Here is a 13,797-nt window from a genome sequence, read left to right on the forward strand (position 1 = left end):
TGAGCTCTAATTCTGTCCCCGACAACAACATAGCAACCGGCTGCTGCACCTGCAGAGGTGTGACATGAATGCTGGAGTTGTGGTGCTGTCCAGCATCATGGCATGTGTGACACTGGCACCTGTGGGTTCTGATCAGGCCTGAGAAACCTCACAGTGGTTGCTCTGCTCAGAAATAAACTCTTAAGTCAATCCCTACTCCAGAGAACTCGTGACATTAATACTGTTTAAGGACTGAGTTCAATGACAGTTTGTCACAGTGCAGCCGAGTTCCAGCAGACCAAATGCATCTTCAAAGCCTTAAGGTAATGTTTTTAGAAGAGATGTGCATGAAACTTCCAGTGAAGGCACACAAACCCTGATTTATCTACACGGGAATAAGCAAATACAAATCTGAATCTGTGCACAAGCACTGGAGTTTCCACACATACATGCAAGCAAAGTACACAAAATCAAACACATTTTCAGAACGTGACCTCTGCAAGAATATGTACAGCAACTGCAGACCACCCACTAGACACACTTAACAGAGCATAAGCACTTTGCTGCTTTTGGCAAAGTATTTCTATTCCATTAATTGGAAAATTTACCAGAAAGTAGGAACAAACAACTCAGCAAGGAACTTAACTCCTTGAAGTATCAATCAAATCTCAAAAGCCAGTGAAAAGCAGTCAGCTGATAAATATTTCTGTGCTGACTCTGAATCATGTAATGAATAACACCATCAGGAACTTGATGGAGTTCCTAAGAACAGTTCAGCTCTTAAATTTGAAGCATCCCTAGTATGATGAGGCTGATTTGACACTAGGGAAGTTTGCTACAGAAGAGTGTACTAGTCTAGATCAGCAAAATACTTATTTACCAGCTAGAGCTGTCTGGGAGTTAATGTTCATTGTGATATATTTACACTGACAAACCTTTTCCAGTTAAGTCAAGGCATTAGCATTTTCCCTTTCCTTTCTAAATCTAATAAAATTATACAGAGTTTTCAAAATCTATCAACGATCTTTAAGCATATTTTCTGTATATTTATACTGAATCTGAAAATGAATATTAATGACTTCAATTGTTGAAAGGTACAGGTTATATTTAATTAAAAAGGTAAAAGTACCTGTTTGTAATACATTTTTGGATGCCAGACAGCACATAATCCTTAAAATCAGGTGGATCTCCACTTATTACAGGAAAGACAATGCTTTTTATGAGAGTGATGAACACTCAGGTATTCTTCTATGCATACTAGTTTGACAAGATCCTAAAACTGATCAAAAAACTGTGCACACGTTCTTTAAAACATACCCAATGCATTTTACTTTCTCTTATATTAACTTTCTTCTTCTTTAAAGTTTCTTTTCTGCAGTACCTTTGACGTTTCAGTTTGATTTCCATTTTGTCTTCACTACTGCTTACTTCTCTGATAGAGAAGGTGTTTAAGGATTAAAATGCACAGATAAACTGTCATAACTGAAGTATCTAAGTAAAAAAGTATTTTAAAAGTCAAAAGATAAAGGCTAGCATAAAAACTTAGGTTGCACTATATAAAGTCAGTTAGGTTATGAACAGATTCATATATTTTAGCAATGTGAAGAAAATGATTATGTAAATACACACAAGTATTAACATCAAACTGTATTAAATTATGTAAACATACACATCTTCTGTGATCAATACAAACATCTACTTGTCTCTGGATACTACTGCAGCATAGCTCGAATTTGTTTTGAAGTAGATTCATCATTCAGGTGTTTTGTAGTGAACCTAGAAATTACAAGTTAGAGCAATAATTTATGAAATGAACAGGGATAGGAAAAGTCTGAGCACTTGAGCCTGTTTTTGAAATCAGCACAGTTCAGTTACACAAAGGAGGAATTTACATGTTCCTCTACTGATCACTGGAATTTAACTGGTAAGAGTCTGGCGCTCTTTATCTTCTAAATACGCTATGCAATAAATTATTCCCTGTTAAAAGGTGGAGAACTGTGGCTAAATCCTGTTTGCTATCTGTCTATGACACTGTCATCATCTTGGGTCAAAATTATTTCTCTTTTTTTCCAGTTAAAAGCCTCCTAAGAAGCAAAATCATGAAAAGACATAAGAAATACAGTAAATACTAAAATAAATTAGGAACCTAGACTGAATTTTGGTACAATCTATGACTTTAAGCAGCTTTCTTAAACATCCTGAGAGGACTGAAGAGCTTTAGTGTGTTTTTTCCATTTAAACCCAAACATTCTCCACCACCTATGCTCATAGGGAGATTGATTATTACATAAACTCAAAACACACTTGATACTTGTAGATTTAACTCCACATCAACTTTAGTTCAAAAGACATGATAAGCAAATATGGAGGTACAGTTCTCCCTCTATCCAAGCATTCAACAACTAGAGAACTCAAAACAGCTCTGAAAAACTTGGTACTGACTCCCTTCTCAGCTTCAGAGAAGTGTCAGACTCCTGTGTGTCTTCCTTCCCAAGACAGCACCATAAACATTCAGCTACAGGACTGGGATTTAGGATGCTGTTTTCTTGAAGCTGTTTAATTTAGCAAGATTAACAAAAGAAAAAGTCTTATTAAGATGGAAAGGGAGACGGGAAGTACCAAGGGTTTGAGAAATAGAAATCTGATATTTCATTTCTAAAATGTTCTAGATGCTGGGATATTTTATATAGCAAATCTTAGCTAGGATACACTATTTACAATATTAATAGTAATTGTTTCTTCAAGTGAAATTAAATGGAAAGAAATGAATATCAAGAAAACCCCAGGTGATGAAGGAAAACCTGAAAGGATAATCTTATTAAATCAAGCTTCTAAAGTGAAGTCTTAAATATAAAGATAGTGGGAGAAAAACAAAGAGGAATTTTCTAAGGCTGAACCACACATACCTGAGAGCATTCAGAAGTCCTTCCACAGAGTCAGGTGGTTGTTCCTTTAAAACTTTTATGCATCCCTTCATCTGGGAACAGAAGCATGCCACTATTGAACAATAATATATGAATTGCACTAGCTGAAAACAAGGAAAATTTTCACCATATACAGGTTTCTTTTCTTACTGAGCGTTAATGCTGCTTTAGATGACACAATAAAAGCATTGTAACTTATTAAAAATTATCTCAAAGTTAAAAACCCAATTTTGGAGAAAACATTTATTTTAATAAGCATTTGTAGAGAGTAAACTATATATCAAGTGTCTATATTTTAACTTGCACACAATTTCTCCAATTCCAAATTAAAAATATAAAAATCAAAACCAGCTGATATAAGCTAAAAAAGAGAGTTTGGGAGTTCCATGTCATTGCTGTTAAGAACTCTAAGAAGAGATGTTTCAGCTTAGACTTTTTATGTTTGCATACAAGGAAGTAATTTTCAGTATTCAGTTTTTAACTGTAAACCTAACCAGTGACAACTTATGATTTGTTTCATAACTAGTGGTTAAAAATTTAATCTAAGAAGTCCATGGTGTTGATTTTAACACCACACCAAATGAACATCTTTGTAGAGACTGTAAATAATGGGCTGAAATCTGTCCAAATTTACAAAAGGGGAAATGAAGCAGAGAAAGCAGGAGTAGAACTCATGTGACTCACTGTACAGACTCCCTAGCTAGTCAATAGAGAGAAAAAAGAAATTATTCTCACCTATTCAGAATGTATTTTCATATGTAATGAATTATGCCCCAGAAGTACTTCTTTCTTCCCATTGCTATGAAGACATCCTAATCTAGCTATCCAGAAATTAGCCTAGATTAATTCCATCTTATTCAAAGCGACAGGTAAAGACACGGCCGAGTCAAGATCAGAATCCTTTAATTTTCCAAGTCACACTGGAGTGCTAAATCTACATGTCAGATTTTCTTTTCAGCTAAAGAGCACTCTGCCTTTTTAAGGAAATGGATGATGAAATACTTAATTGAAGTCCACTTATTTGCCAGCAAAAATGAATCAGAAAATGTAGCTTAGCATCCTCAACAGTGACCAGCCCAACAGACACTGCTCACTGCTCAGCTGGCTCATTTTTACCTGGAAGGTGTTAACTTGCTTTGCAAATAACAGATCAGATGAGATTCTCAGGCCAGTATCATGTGCCTTGAAGTGACAGTTATTTTGTCTAACTTAGAGAAACTCAAGTCTAAGTGCACATCACTCAGTACAGGTTTACCTGCCCCAGCAGATCTGATCAGACCAGACCAGGTCAAAGGGGATAAAAATTCAAACGATTCTTTTTAGTTTTTATTAGAATCAGAATCCCTAAAACAATTAGGATGTCTAAGCTAGGAGACTGTAATTAATAGCTTGAAATACAGCCTCCAGTCTTGAAAGAGTAAGGAAAGGGTAATATACTCCACAGTCCCTGAAAGTCTCTTGAAATGGCTTGAATGCCTGAAGTGAGTAATTTGGAGAAAAGAATTGTTTACCACAGTAAAACAAACTCATCATTTGAAACATTAGGAGATTTTTTTTAATTACATAAAAATTGCTAAACTAATTACACAAATCAAGATTTGGAACCACGTAGTCATTTTTTAAAACTGTGTCATACATCTCCTGCCTCCCACTCACATCTAGCTAACTCTCCTGTACGATTACACGGCTTTAGGATAAATGTGAGAAACCAAGTACACACAATGTATATTAGGGCCTATCAGAATTTCATTTGTGTTGCTTCCCTAGGCAAGAGACTGAACTAGCAGTCAAGAAATCTGCATTCAAGTCCCAGCCTCTATCTGCTTCATGACCTTGAGCAAATCTATTCACCTTGTTGTGACAAATCTTTCCCCCTGTACAGAGTCAAAGAGGAGATGGGGCAAAATTCTGGTATCTGCAGATGCAAAATGCTAACAAAGACCCAGTGTCATGGAGGGCAATAATATATGCTTTTTTCTTTTCTTTTGTAGCAGGCTCTCTTGTAAAGGGAAAGACTTGGCATCTTTTTAAGTAATAACAAAGTGGTGCATGAGATTTAGGTTTGTAAAAACATGTAGAAAAAATGAGTACTCTTTTAATGTGTGCTTGCAATTCCTCAAATGGAAAAATAATGCTGATTTCTCTGTGACTGGCCGTGCCAAAGATAAAACTGAAGGGTCATTATCAACAGTACAACAGTAACATTTCAGTTCTGCTGATGCAGATCTCAGACAAAGCAGAGACAGCGTTGAATACCTACTTATTTACAAGAAAATTACTGCCTAAGATGAGCATTTCACTGATAAACTACATGATTTAAAAAAAATTATGACCACAGAACATATTCCAGGCTAGGTGTAATACGAAATTATTTTAGCCTAACTATACAGTTGGCAAGAAAGCAGAGATAACAAAGAAAAATTATTATCTGTGTGTGCAAGAAAATAAAAATAGCTGGTCCTTATTTTATTTTCAAACAAACTGATGTATTAAAGTGCACAGGTGAAGACAAATTCTAAATTTTGCCATTCAGAAGTAATTAAAATTATTTATACCAAGCTGTAAGCTTGTGCTGAAAAAGAGCTGCAGACTAGTATTATCAAACCTTCAGAGTTTTAAAGAAAGGCCTCTCTTACATCAATCTTTGATGTCTTTGAGAAAGCTCCCACAGGATGAACATGATCATACAGAATAATAACTCCCACCATTACTCTCATGCAGAACATAAGGGTCTCTTCACTGGTGAATCTACTCCTGTACTCTCTGGAAAACAGAACAAAAGAAATAAACATTCTAGACCTTTTACTAGACAACTTTAAAAACTAGACTGTGAGTGCATGAAATCTGAACCAAAGGTGTATTTTAAGGTTGCAGATGCTCACTAGTAAGACTTTAAATATCTGTGAATTCTGTAAGTCCTTGCCAGCTTAGAAGAATGGTTAGAGAGTACAAAGATGTAAACCTCTTGTCATACCCACGCACAGTTGGGATCCTCAAAATGTATGTGATGATGGCTTCAGGGAAAACGTCAGGAAACATAATGGAGACTGATCATACTTCTGTTTAAACTCAGAAACACCACATGCTGGGACCTCAAAGGAAAGCTACGTTTTCGCTTAAATTCCTACTTTGGAATAGTTAAGTGGGATCTAAGTTCAGCAGCTGGGAAGTTCAGGGCTTCACCAAGGAGGATTGTAATAGTCATTGTGCTCTCTCTCTCTCTGTACTGTAGAACCTCTCAGTTTACAATAACTTCAACTTTTATTCTTCCACTGCATCGTAACATGAACAGATTTAAAGGCTACAGAAATTTTGATGTGAAAATGCTTGATTATCCCACAATTAGAATTAAATATCAGATAATCTTTTAGATGACTCACAACTCTTTTTCTCTGCTTTTGTCAAAAAAAAGAGCTGAGTCATAAGGCTACTTTTCAATTACTACTTTTATGATGCCTCAGGATTGTGATATGAGTCCCATCCCTACAGACACTTCTCCAGAATTTTCATGAACAAACACAAACCTCAGGAATTCTACCCTTTACATGGTACCATGAACAAATGATTCACAGGCAGAAAGACTACCTTGACTCTATCTTGTATGTGCTTTCCAGTCAAAGAGACATCTAACCTAAAATATACTCCACCAAATGCATAGTAAAATAATAATTAAAAAAAAAAATAGCCCACTGGCTATTATCTACACTAGCAGATACAAACACAATTGTACAGCTGAATACATTTATATGAATGAAAATTCATACAGCTGAATTTTTTCATATCTAGAATAAGATGGCTGCATACAAAAAAAGATCTACTTAAATGATCCTTGAAATAGTTCTTGTGTATTTGCTAAAGTGCTGCTTGGAAGTGCCAAAATCTTGCCCCTCTGTGTGCTAATAATTGAGCACCATGGGAAAGCAGGAGGCAGCAGTCAGCCTTTGGCCCTGGTTAGACAAGACACAGACACTGAAGCCTGTGAGTGCATAAGATTATTACACTCATATTTTAACCTTTTGTTGAAATGCAGGCTGACCATGTAAGCTCTCCCCAACAGAACTCAGCACTGATTCATGAAAGATATCATAAGGTGGTTAGGAGGCAAGGCTTTCTAATACCAGGTCATGCTTTGTATACAAAAGTAGTAACAACTTAAGGCAAAGACACAGGAATTCACTTGGAAAAAACTGCATTATCCCAGGTGACTAATTAAAGTACAAGTTCTGTTGTACAAACCTCCCAAGATTTAAGATAAAACTTACGGTGTTTCCAACATGACTTTACATACGCTGGCCATAGTACTTAGACAGTCTGTTGTATTTTCAATTGGTAATGTTTTGTTCTGGAAGGGTAAGAAAAAGTCAGTGTTCAGTAAACTATCTTTTAAAATTAAAATCAAGAATGTCTGTGTTAGACCTTTCTCCCCCTTTACGTACTTCTGACACAAAATGTGTTGTTGCGTTACTGAGGGTTTTCAGCATTGGTGTGGCCTCTGCATAGAACAGGGACATCCTATTGGCCATTTCATTGTTCACTTCATTCTCAATGTCTAGCTGATGAAAACAGGAGAAAAAATAGTCAGTAAAGCTCTTTAAAATCTTGCCAGCAGCAAGAAAAAGATACAGTACATGTTCATGTCAGCAAGCAGACTGTTGCATGAATAGTTCTCTCTAATCACTTCATCCAGACTGCTGATTAATTCTCGGTGTGAAGGAGAGAATATGACAGCTACTGAATCAAAAGCAAAAACTTTACCACAAATGGCATAAATGCATCCTGATAAATAAATACCTCACTGTGTGCAGCACATCAGAGTTTATTTACTTACATGCATGTTGTTTATTCTGTTGCGACTTATTGTTCGCCTGTAATAACTGAAGTCGTTCTGAATTGCTGGGTTTCTCATCTTCCAGGAAGAAAAACAGGAAATAATCAGTTTTGGTTCAAAATACACAGCAAAAGCCAACATGTATTGAAAGACTTTATTAACCTTAAGTTCATCAAAACGAAGAGTAAAATGTAAGATTTCTGCAAACTCTTTTGCTAGAGCCTGTTCCCGTTCCAGGTGCTGAGTTGGAGTGTAGGGAGGGCATGTCAAGGATTCCAGCAAACTCTGCAGGGCTTTCTCTGAATAAAAATCAGAAGCACAAATTGTAGTCAGTCCACACAAAGACAAAGTTTTAACTACATATCTAAACATACTGCATTCGAAGGGAGGGAACCCTCCAAACATGCAGAGACATAACAGAAGTGGTTTTTCTTACTATTCTGAAGTGAGAAGCATTAATTGAAGACACCTCCCTCTTCAGGCTCTGCCATTTTCTCTCCATTTTGTATCACTGAACTCTTTTCCATTTTTGTCACCCTTTATCTGGGATCCCTATCAAAAATGCTAGTGGAAGCATTTTTCTTGCATTCAGATATCCAGCACTTTCATCTTCCTCAATTAGCCAACAGCTCAGTATAGAGATTATTCTGGCATCTCTGTTACTAAAAGTGTACTCTTAGGCACTGATAGCAATATAAATCAGCTTCTGTGCCTGTAATTACTAGCATAACTCAAAAAGTGAAAGACATAGTTAGAGGACATTGTAGAAGAATTCCCTTGCACTGGGAGCCCTCTCATTTCATACATATATTTGCATTCCAGAATCCTAATTTAAAAAGTAACTACATCACCTTTTGTGTCTGTTGGGATGACAAAGTCAGTGTACAACACATCCAGCTTTAGATTTTCACCCTGTGAGTTTACTGATACTCTTTCCCCATTATCCCTGCTTTTAAGAAGTCTCAAACTATTACTGGTTTACATTCCTTCTAAAACTCCAAAGGATCTAAATTACAAAAAATAAATTCCATTAGTCCAACGAGGACCAGTGAAGTGCAGAAAAGTGGCAGGAAACAGTGAAAAACATTATAGTTTTATCATGTTTTTTGCTTGTATGCTATTTAGGTAATATACACAAACTAACAAACTATGAAATTAAGATTAAAGAGATGCCTCAATAAATGCAATTGCAGATAAATGTCTGTTGATATCAAACAGAAATAATATTAACTCTAAAACTCTTTAAAAGCTTGTGGAAAGACAAAACTTCCTCTTTCATTTTATATAAAAAACTTATTAAACATACATACTAAAACAGGGCTCACCTAGTCTGAGTGAAAACTCGTAAAAGCGCTTTAGCCTTACAACCAGGGGACAGACTGAATTCCATGCTTTTTCTTGCAGCTGGATATCATTGGGATTTTGTATTGCCTGAAATGAAAATATTACCATAAAGACCTGTGATAAACGAATAACAAGCAAGAGGTGGTTTGGAATTTTTCTACATTATTTTAAAAAGTATTGTAAAGCATGGAAGAACTCTGAGAAACTACATTGCATAGGATTCCAAAAAATACCATGTTTTTCACCTTCCCTCACCCCTGTAACATACTGTTTTAAAATCATTCATAAGAGTGAACCACTGACATATTCTTTTGGGAGCAAAACTATTGTAGAAGCATCAGGTAAAACCTTTTATGTAACTACTGGTTGCAAAAGTAGCCTTCTTTTCAGGTTTTGATGCTTTTGAAATCTTCAATATGCTGAGTTTCTTAAGTAACCAACAGCTCACACTACGAGCATCTGCAAATCTGATGAAGGAAAAGTTTTGGTCACCTGAGAAAAATTCTAAGTTACAGTTCAAAATTCTACTTCAGGACCAGTTTCACAGAATAAGATACCTCTAAAGTGGATGTGAAGTTATAATTTACTAGAATTCATTATTCCATTTACACAAAAGAACAACTATCTGTATCATGTATTTCTGACACCTGAGGATTCTTCCATGTCCTCAAATTTGACTTCTGCCATGAGATACATGAAACAAGGTATATGAAATGGTGCTTCTTGAAGTGAAAAATAATAACTAATTACTAACAGAATACCTGAAAGAAGTTCCAACAGCCATCATTTAATGATTTCAAATTAGAGCTTTATACTTAATTTTATGCATAATCTGTTACGTATTTTATAAATACAATTTTAAGGAGATATTCATTTGAGTTCATAGAATGTGCTTGGACAGAGAACAGAAGCAGGGAACACATCGAGTTTTGCCTGATTTTGCTTCCAAAAAACTGTAATTAACAAACATACATCTCTAATTTCTTGTCCAGCTCCTTTGTAAGCCTGAAGGTCTGCAAGCATGCTTTCTGAGTCCTGTAAAACTGCACTGATCTGGTTCCAGACCTCCCTTTCTCCATCCGTGGGCTGTGCATCTAAGAATGAGAAAAGCAAAATGCACAAAGTCAAAAGGAAGCTGCAGTACAAATGGCAAGATTACTCAGTTCTACTTAACAATACCACATCCAGCTTAACTGTGTGTAACTCCATTCTGATGACGTTTTTTTCAAATATACAATTATACTGCCATTCTGCTAACATCCAAGCTTCTGCTTTTTATAGCAAGGAAGGAAAAACAGTACCGTTTTTGTATGCTCTGGCTCATAATGCCTCTTCTCAAAATGCAGCATTTTAAAGAGCAGCAGTATCATAAAGCAATGTTATTAGAAAATAGGATAATGCATCAGTCCCTCTCTTTCACTAGCTCCATGGCTCAATCACAAAAAATTGCTCACTTTTCTTGCAGCTTGGGGATAAAATCAGGCCTTTCAATGGATGGAGCAGTGGGATATTGCTCCACTTTGACTTTCCTCCAGGCTTCCTTAACCAGGGTAATTTATTTCTCCTTTTGTAAAACACAGATACAGTACTATTAAAAATAATTTTTTCCTCATGTATGTCAGGGATCATTCATGCCACTAAAATAAATCCAGCTCTGTCAGTAATCAGTTTTCAGGGTGTGAGTGACCTGTAGACCTTTATTTTTGAGAGAAATGACATTTGAAAGTAGATCAATTTTCCTATTCAAATCTCCTCCTATGGGATTTACACAGCAGTGTGACACCAGAGAGTGATGTTATCCCCAGAACACTAACACATTAGACAAGGTAGAGTTCTTCTGTCTTCTTTTGCTTTAAAACATAAAGATGACAGGCACTGACCAAAGACTGGATAACCTATATATGGGATTGCAGTCTATATGTGAAGGAACAATGACATTGTCCCAGCAGATTTCTACAGAGACAAAACTATTTTTTTCCCTTAGATTTGTATTAGCTTGTAAAGATAGAATGTTAATTTTTATGAAAGAAAAAAACTACCTTGAAGTTGAGTCTTAGAACTTAAAGACTACTTGTTTGAATTAAAAGCAATGAGGTAAGTTCAGTTCAAAGCTCACCAATTAGGACAAGCTGCTGTATTCATCTCTACATTAATAGACAAGAAATATTAAAAATACTTTTTCTATTTAGTCATCTCACTCTCCTTAAGAAAACTGACAGAGTTTTCTACTAATGTATCAGAATGGGATTCATTTACCCAGTCCCCATTAGAAACAAAAGCACTGGTTCACACTGGAGTGTATGGAAAATTGGCATTCTCTCCACGATGTTTCAGGTTCAGATAATTTATTTAAATGTTTCAAGTTATCTATGGACCTTGCATGAATGGGACACAAATGGCTGAGATTTACATGTCTGTAGCTCCAAAGCAACTCGTACTTAAAACCTTTCCCATATTCCTGTGTACCATGAGTCCAACAAAACTGGGCACGTAATACTGACTGGACTTTCCTTTTATTCTGGAAGTCTTCCTTTATCTTATTTAAAAAGTGAAAATAAACATAAACTGAACTTAGCTGGGTTTTATAGCCAAAATACTTCATGTAACTAAAAATCCCACTATCCTTCAAGAAGTGAGGGAAATGAGCACAGAAGGAAAAAACTGTCCCCACAGGAAAATCTCATCTGGGACATGGCTGTTGAACTGACCCATCAGTCACATTATATTTACAGTGTTCCAGACTGGTTCTTTCCTCAAGCTGCAAGAAATCTCAGGTACACACCATAAGGCGTTTGCCACCTTGTGATAAAAAGCAAAACAGAAAACCCTTCTGACTTTAAGAACGAAAGAAGAGATCCTGCAAAACAGTTACATACCATACAACAACAGAGCAGGGGAAGGTAGGAGTCACATAAAAATCAGTATCGGTATTTTAATAGTTAAATTAGTTAATGAAAATAACATTTTGAGTGAATACTAGCACAAGAGAATAAATAATTTGTTAGGGCAGTTCATGAATGTAAAATTTGCATGTGCAGGTCACCTGAAGCATCTTGTTTAAATTTGTTGGTTTACAAGGTACTTCTATGTTAATTTTTACAATTTATTTGCTTTAAAAGTACTAGTGCATAAGGGAGATGTAAATGTTATAGATGGCCCAGCATTTTGGGACTTCAAAATGGCCTTTAGTAACACCCTTTATTGTAAGTGTTTTTCAAAATTTCTGAATTCATCTTTTGGAAGTTGGTGGAAGGAGGAATATTTGAAACTCATTGAGCTTTCTGTAGTATCCCAGCACCTGGGGAAGAAGGAGCAAGAGGCAGGTAGGTATGTGGAAGAGGGAAAGAAAGGGAAGGGAGAGAAAAAGGACTGCAAAGGCTCCAGAGCAACAGGCTTAGCTGGCATTTGCGGATGCAGTTTATATTTATGTTGGAAGTATTTAGCTTAAAAAGAAAGGTAGGGAGGATGATCCAGGCTTTTTTTTTAAAAAAGCATGCATCTTATTTATGAAAAAAAAGTTATGCAATCAGATGTTCTGATAAGACCATGGTCATGTTTCAAAAGGGATTTTACAAGAAGATCCTGTCAAAAATGGTCAGCTAAAATAACTGTAATGGATCACTTTGAAAACAATTTCATCTTACTGTCAACAACAACAATAATAGCAACAGCAACTAAAAGAAATCGAGACTTCTTCATGACAGATTTTGGCTTTTAAAACTGGTTTTTATTCCAATGAAACCAAAGCTAGTTTCTCTGCTCTCAATTAAAAAATGCCAATCCTGAATCACAGTGTGGAATCACTGCTTGGAGGTGCTCACCTCTTATCCCCACACCACCAGAGAACCAGAAAGTGCTTCAGGAACCTGAGCCCATCTCTAAATGAAACCACTGCTACTGACTAACCTACAGTGTCTCCAAGCCCTCTCAGTAACAAGTTACCATAATGGCCAGACTCACTGCATTTCAAGTCTGAGTTTTTAGAGTACTCATGATTAGCATTCAGAGTATTCTGTCTTTAATAAGACAAAATAGCGAAGAACCCTTTTACCTCCCTTTGGACAAATGTTTCTAATGTGAACCCTACACCAAACAACTACATGTTTGTATCCTGTATCAAATTAATACGAGTCAGATGAGGCTTGAATCTTCCATATATAGATTCTACCAGCAAAACTGGAAAACTTTAGCTCTGAAGAGAAGTACATTTCCACTGGATGCATCAGAAATAATCAGGATATGGTAATTCATCCATTCCATGAACACATGCTCTCTTTCACATTTACACATGGTCTATGCCATGTTTTGTGTGGAACTACAGACTTCATAAAGAGCAGGCAGAAACCTGGACCCACTACAATTCATTTGTGGATGCATTAAGCATTTCAGGTGAATGGTGAAGCATGAAAGTGGGGTCATCATTATTTTCTTAGCAAGATACCTGTCATTTGTTTCAGAAAACCCTCCTAACAGTGTAAGGTATCTACCTCATCCTTCACCAAATGTGCATTACAAAAAATCCATAGAAACTGCTAGGTAGGTCAAACATTAATACTCATAGGACAAGACTAAATATAGAAAGGATGTCCAAATGAAGTGTAACAATATCTCAGTAATTAATTTTAATGAAGAAAGAACAGTACTATGAACAGTACTAACAACAGTATTAAAAGAAGCACTTCCAACTCACACTCCCTTTCTGAATCTGAAATGCAGATCAAA

The 13,797-nt window shown here is 36.1% G+C and overlaps 1 protein-coding gene across 1 annotated transcript in view; it reads right to left on the bottom strand.

Annotated features, from left to right (window-relative positions):
• Positions 1-1,631: 1,631 nt before the first annotated feature.
• The window catches only part of CYRIA (CYFIP related Rac1 interactor A), a 52,767-nt gene continuing 40,601 nt past the window's right edge, over positions 1,632-13,797 (bottom strand). Inside the window, exons 5-13 of the mRNA XM_082277025.1 lie at positions 10,048-10,169; positions 9,057-9,162; positions 7,894-8,030; positions 7,732-7,809; positions 7,340-7,456; positions 7,166-7,245; positions 5,540-5,666; positions 2,886-2,956; positions 1,632-1,755 (exon numbers count right to left, since the gene is read on the bottom strand). Of these exons, the coding sequence (XP_082133151.1) occupies positions 1,692-1,755; positions 2,886-2,956; positions 5,540-5,666; positions 7,166-7,245; positions 7,340-7,456; positions 7,732-7,809; positions 7,894-8,030; positions 9,057-9,162; positions 10,048-10,169 (902 nt within the window). The 3' untranslated portion in view covers positions 1,632-1,691. The remainder of the gene's footprint in view (positions 1,756-2,885; positions 2,957-5,539; positions 5,667-7,165; positions 7,246-7,339; positions 7,457-7,731; positions 7,810-7,893; positions 8,031-9,056; positions 9,163-10,047; positions 10,170-13,797) is intronic.

The sequence above is a fragment of the Coloeus monedula genome (assembly GCF_965178545.1).
Source record: "Coloeus monedula genome assembly, chromosome: 2".
In the NCBI taxonomy this organism is placed as follows: Eukaryota; Metazoa; Chordata; class Aves; order Passeriformes; family Corvidae; genus Coloeus; species Coloeus monedula.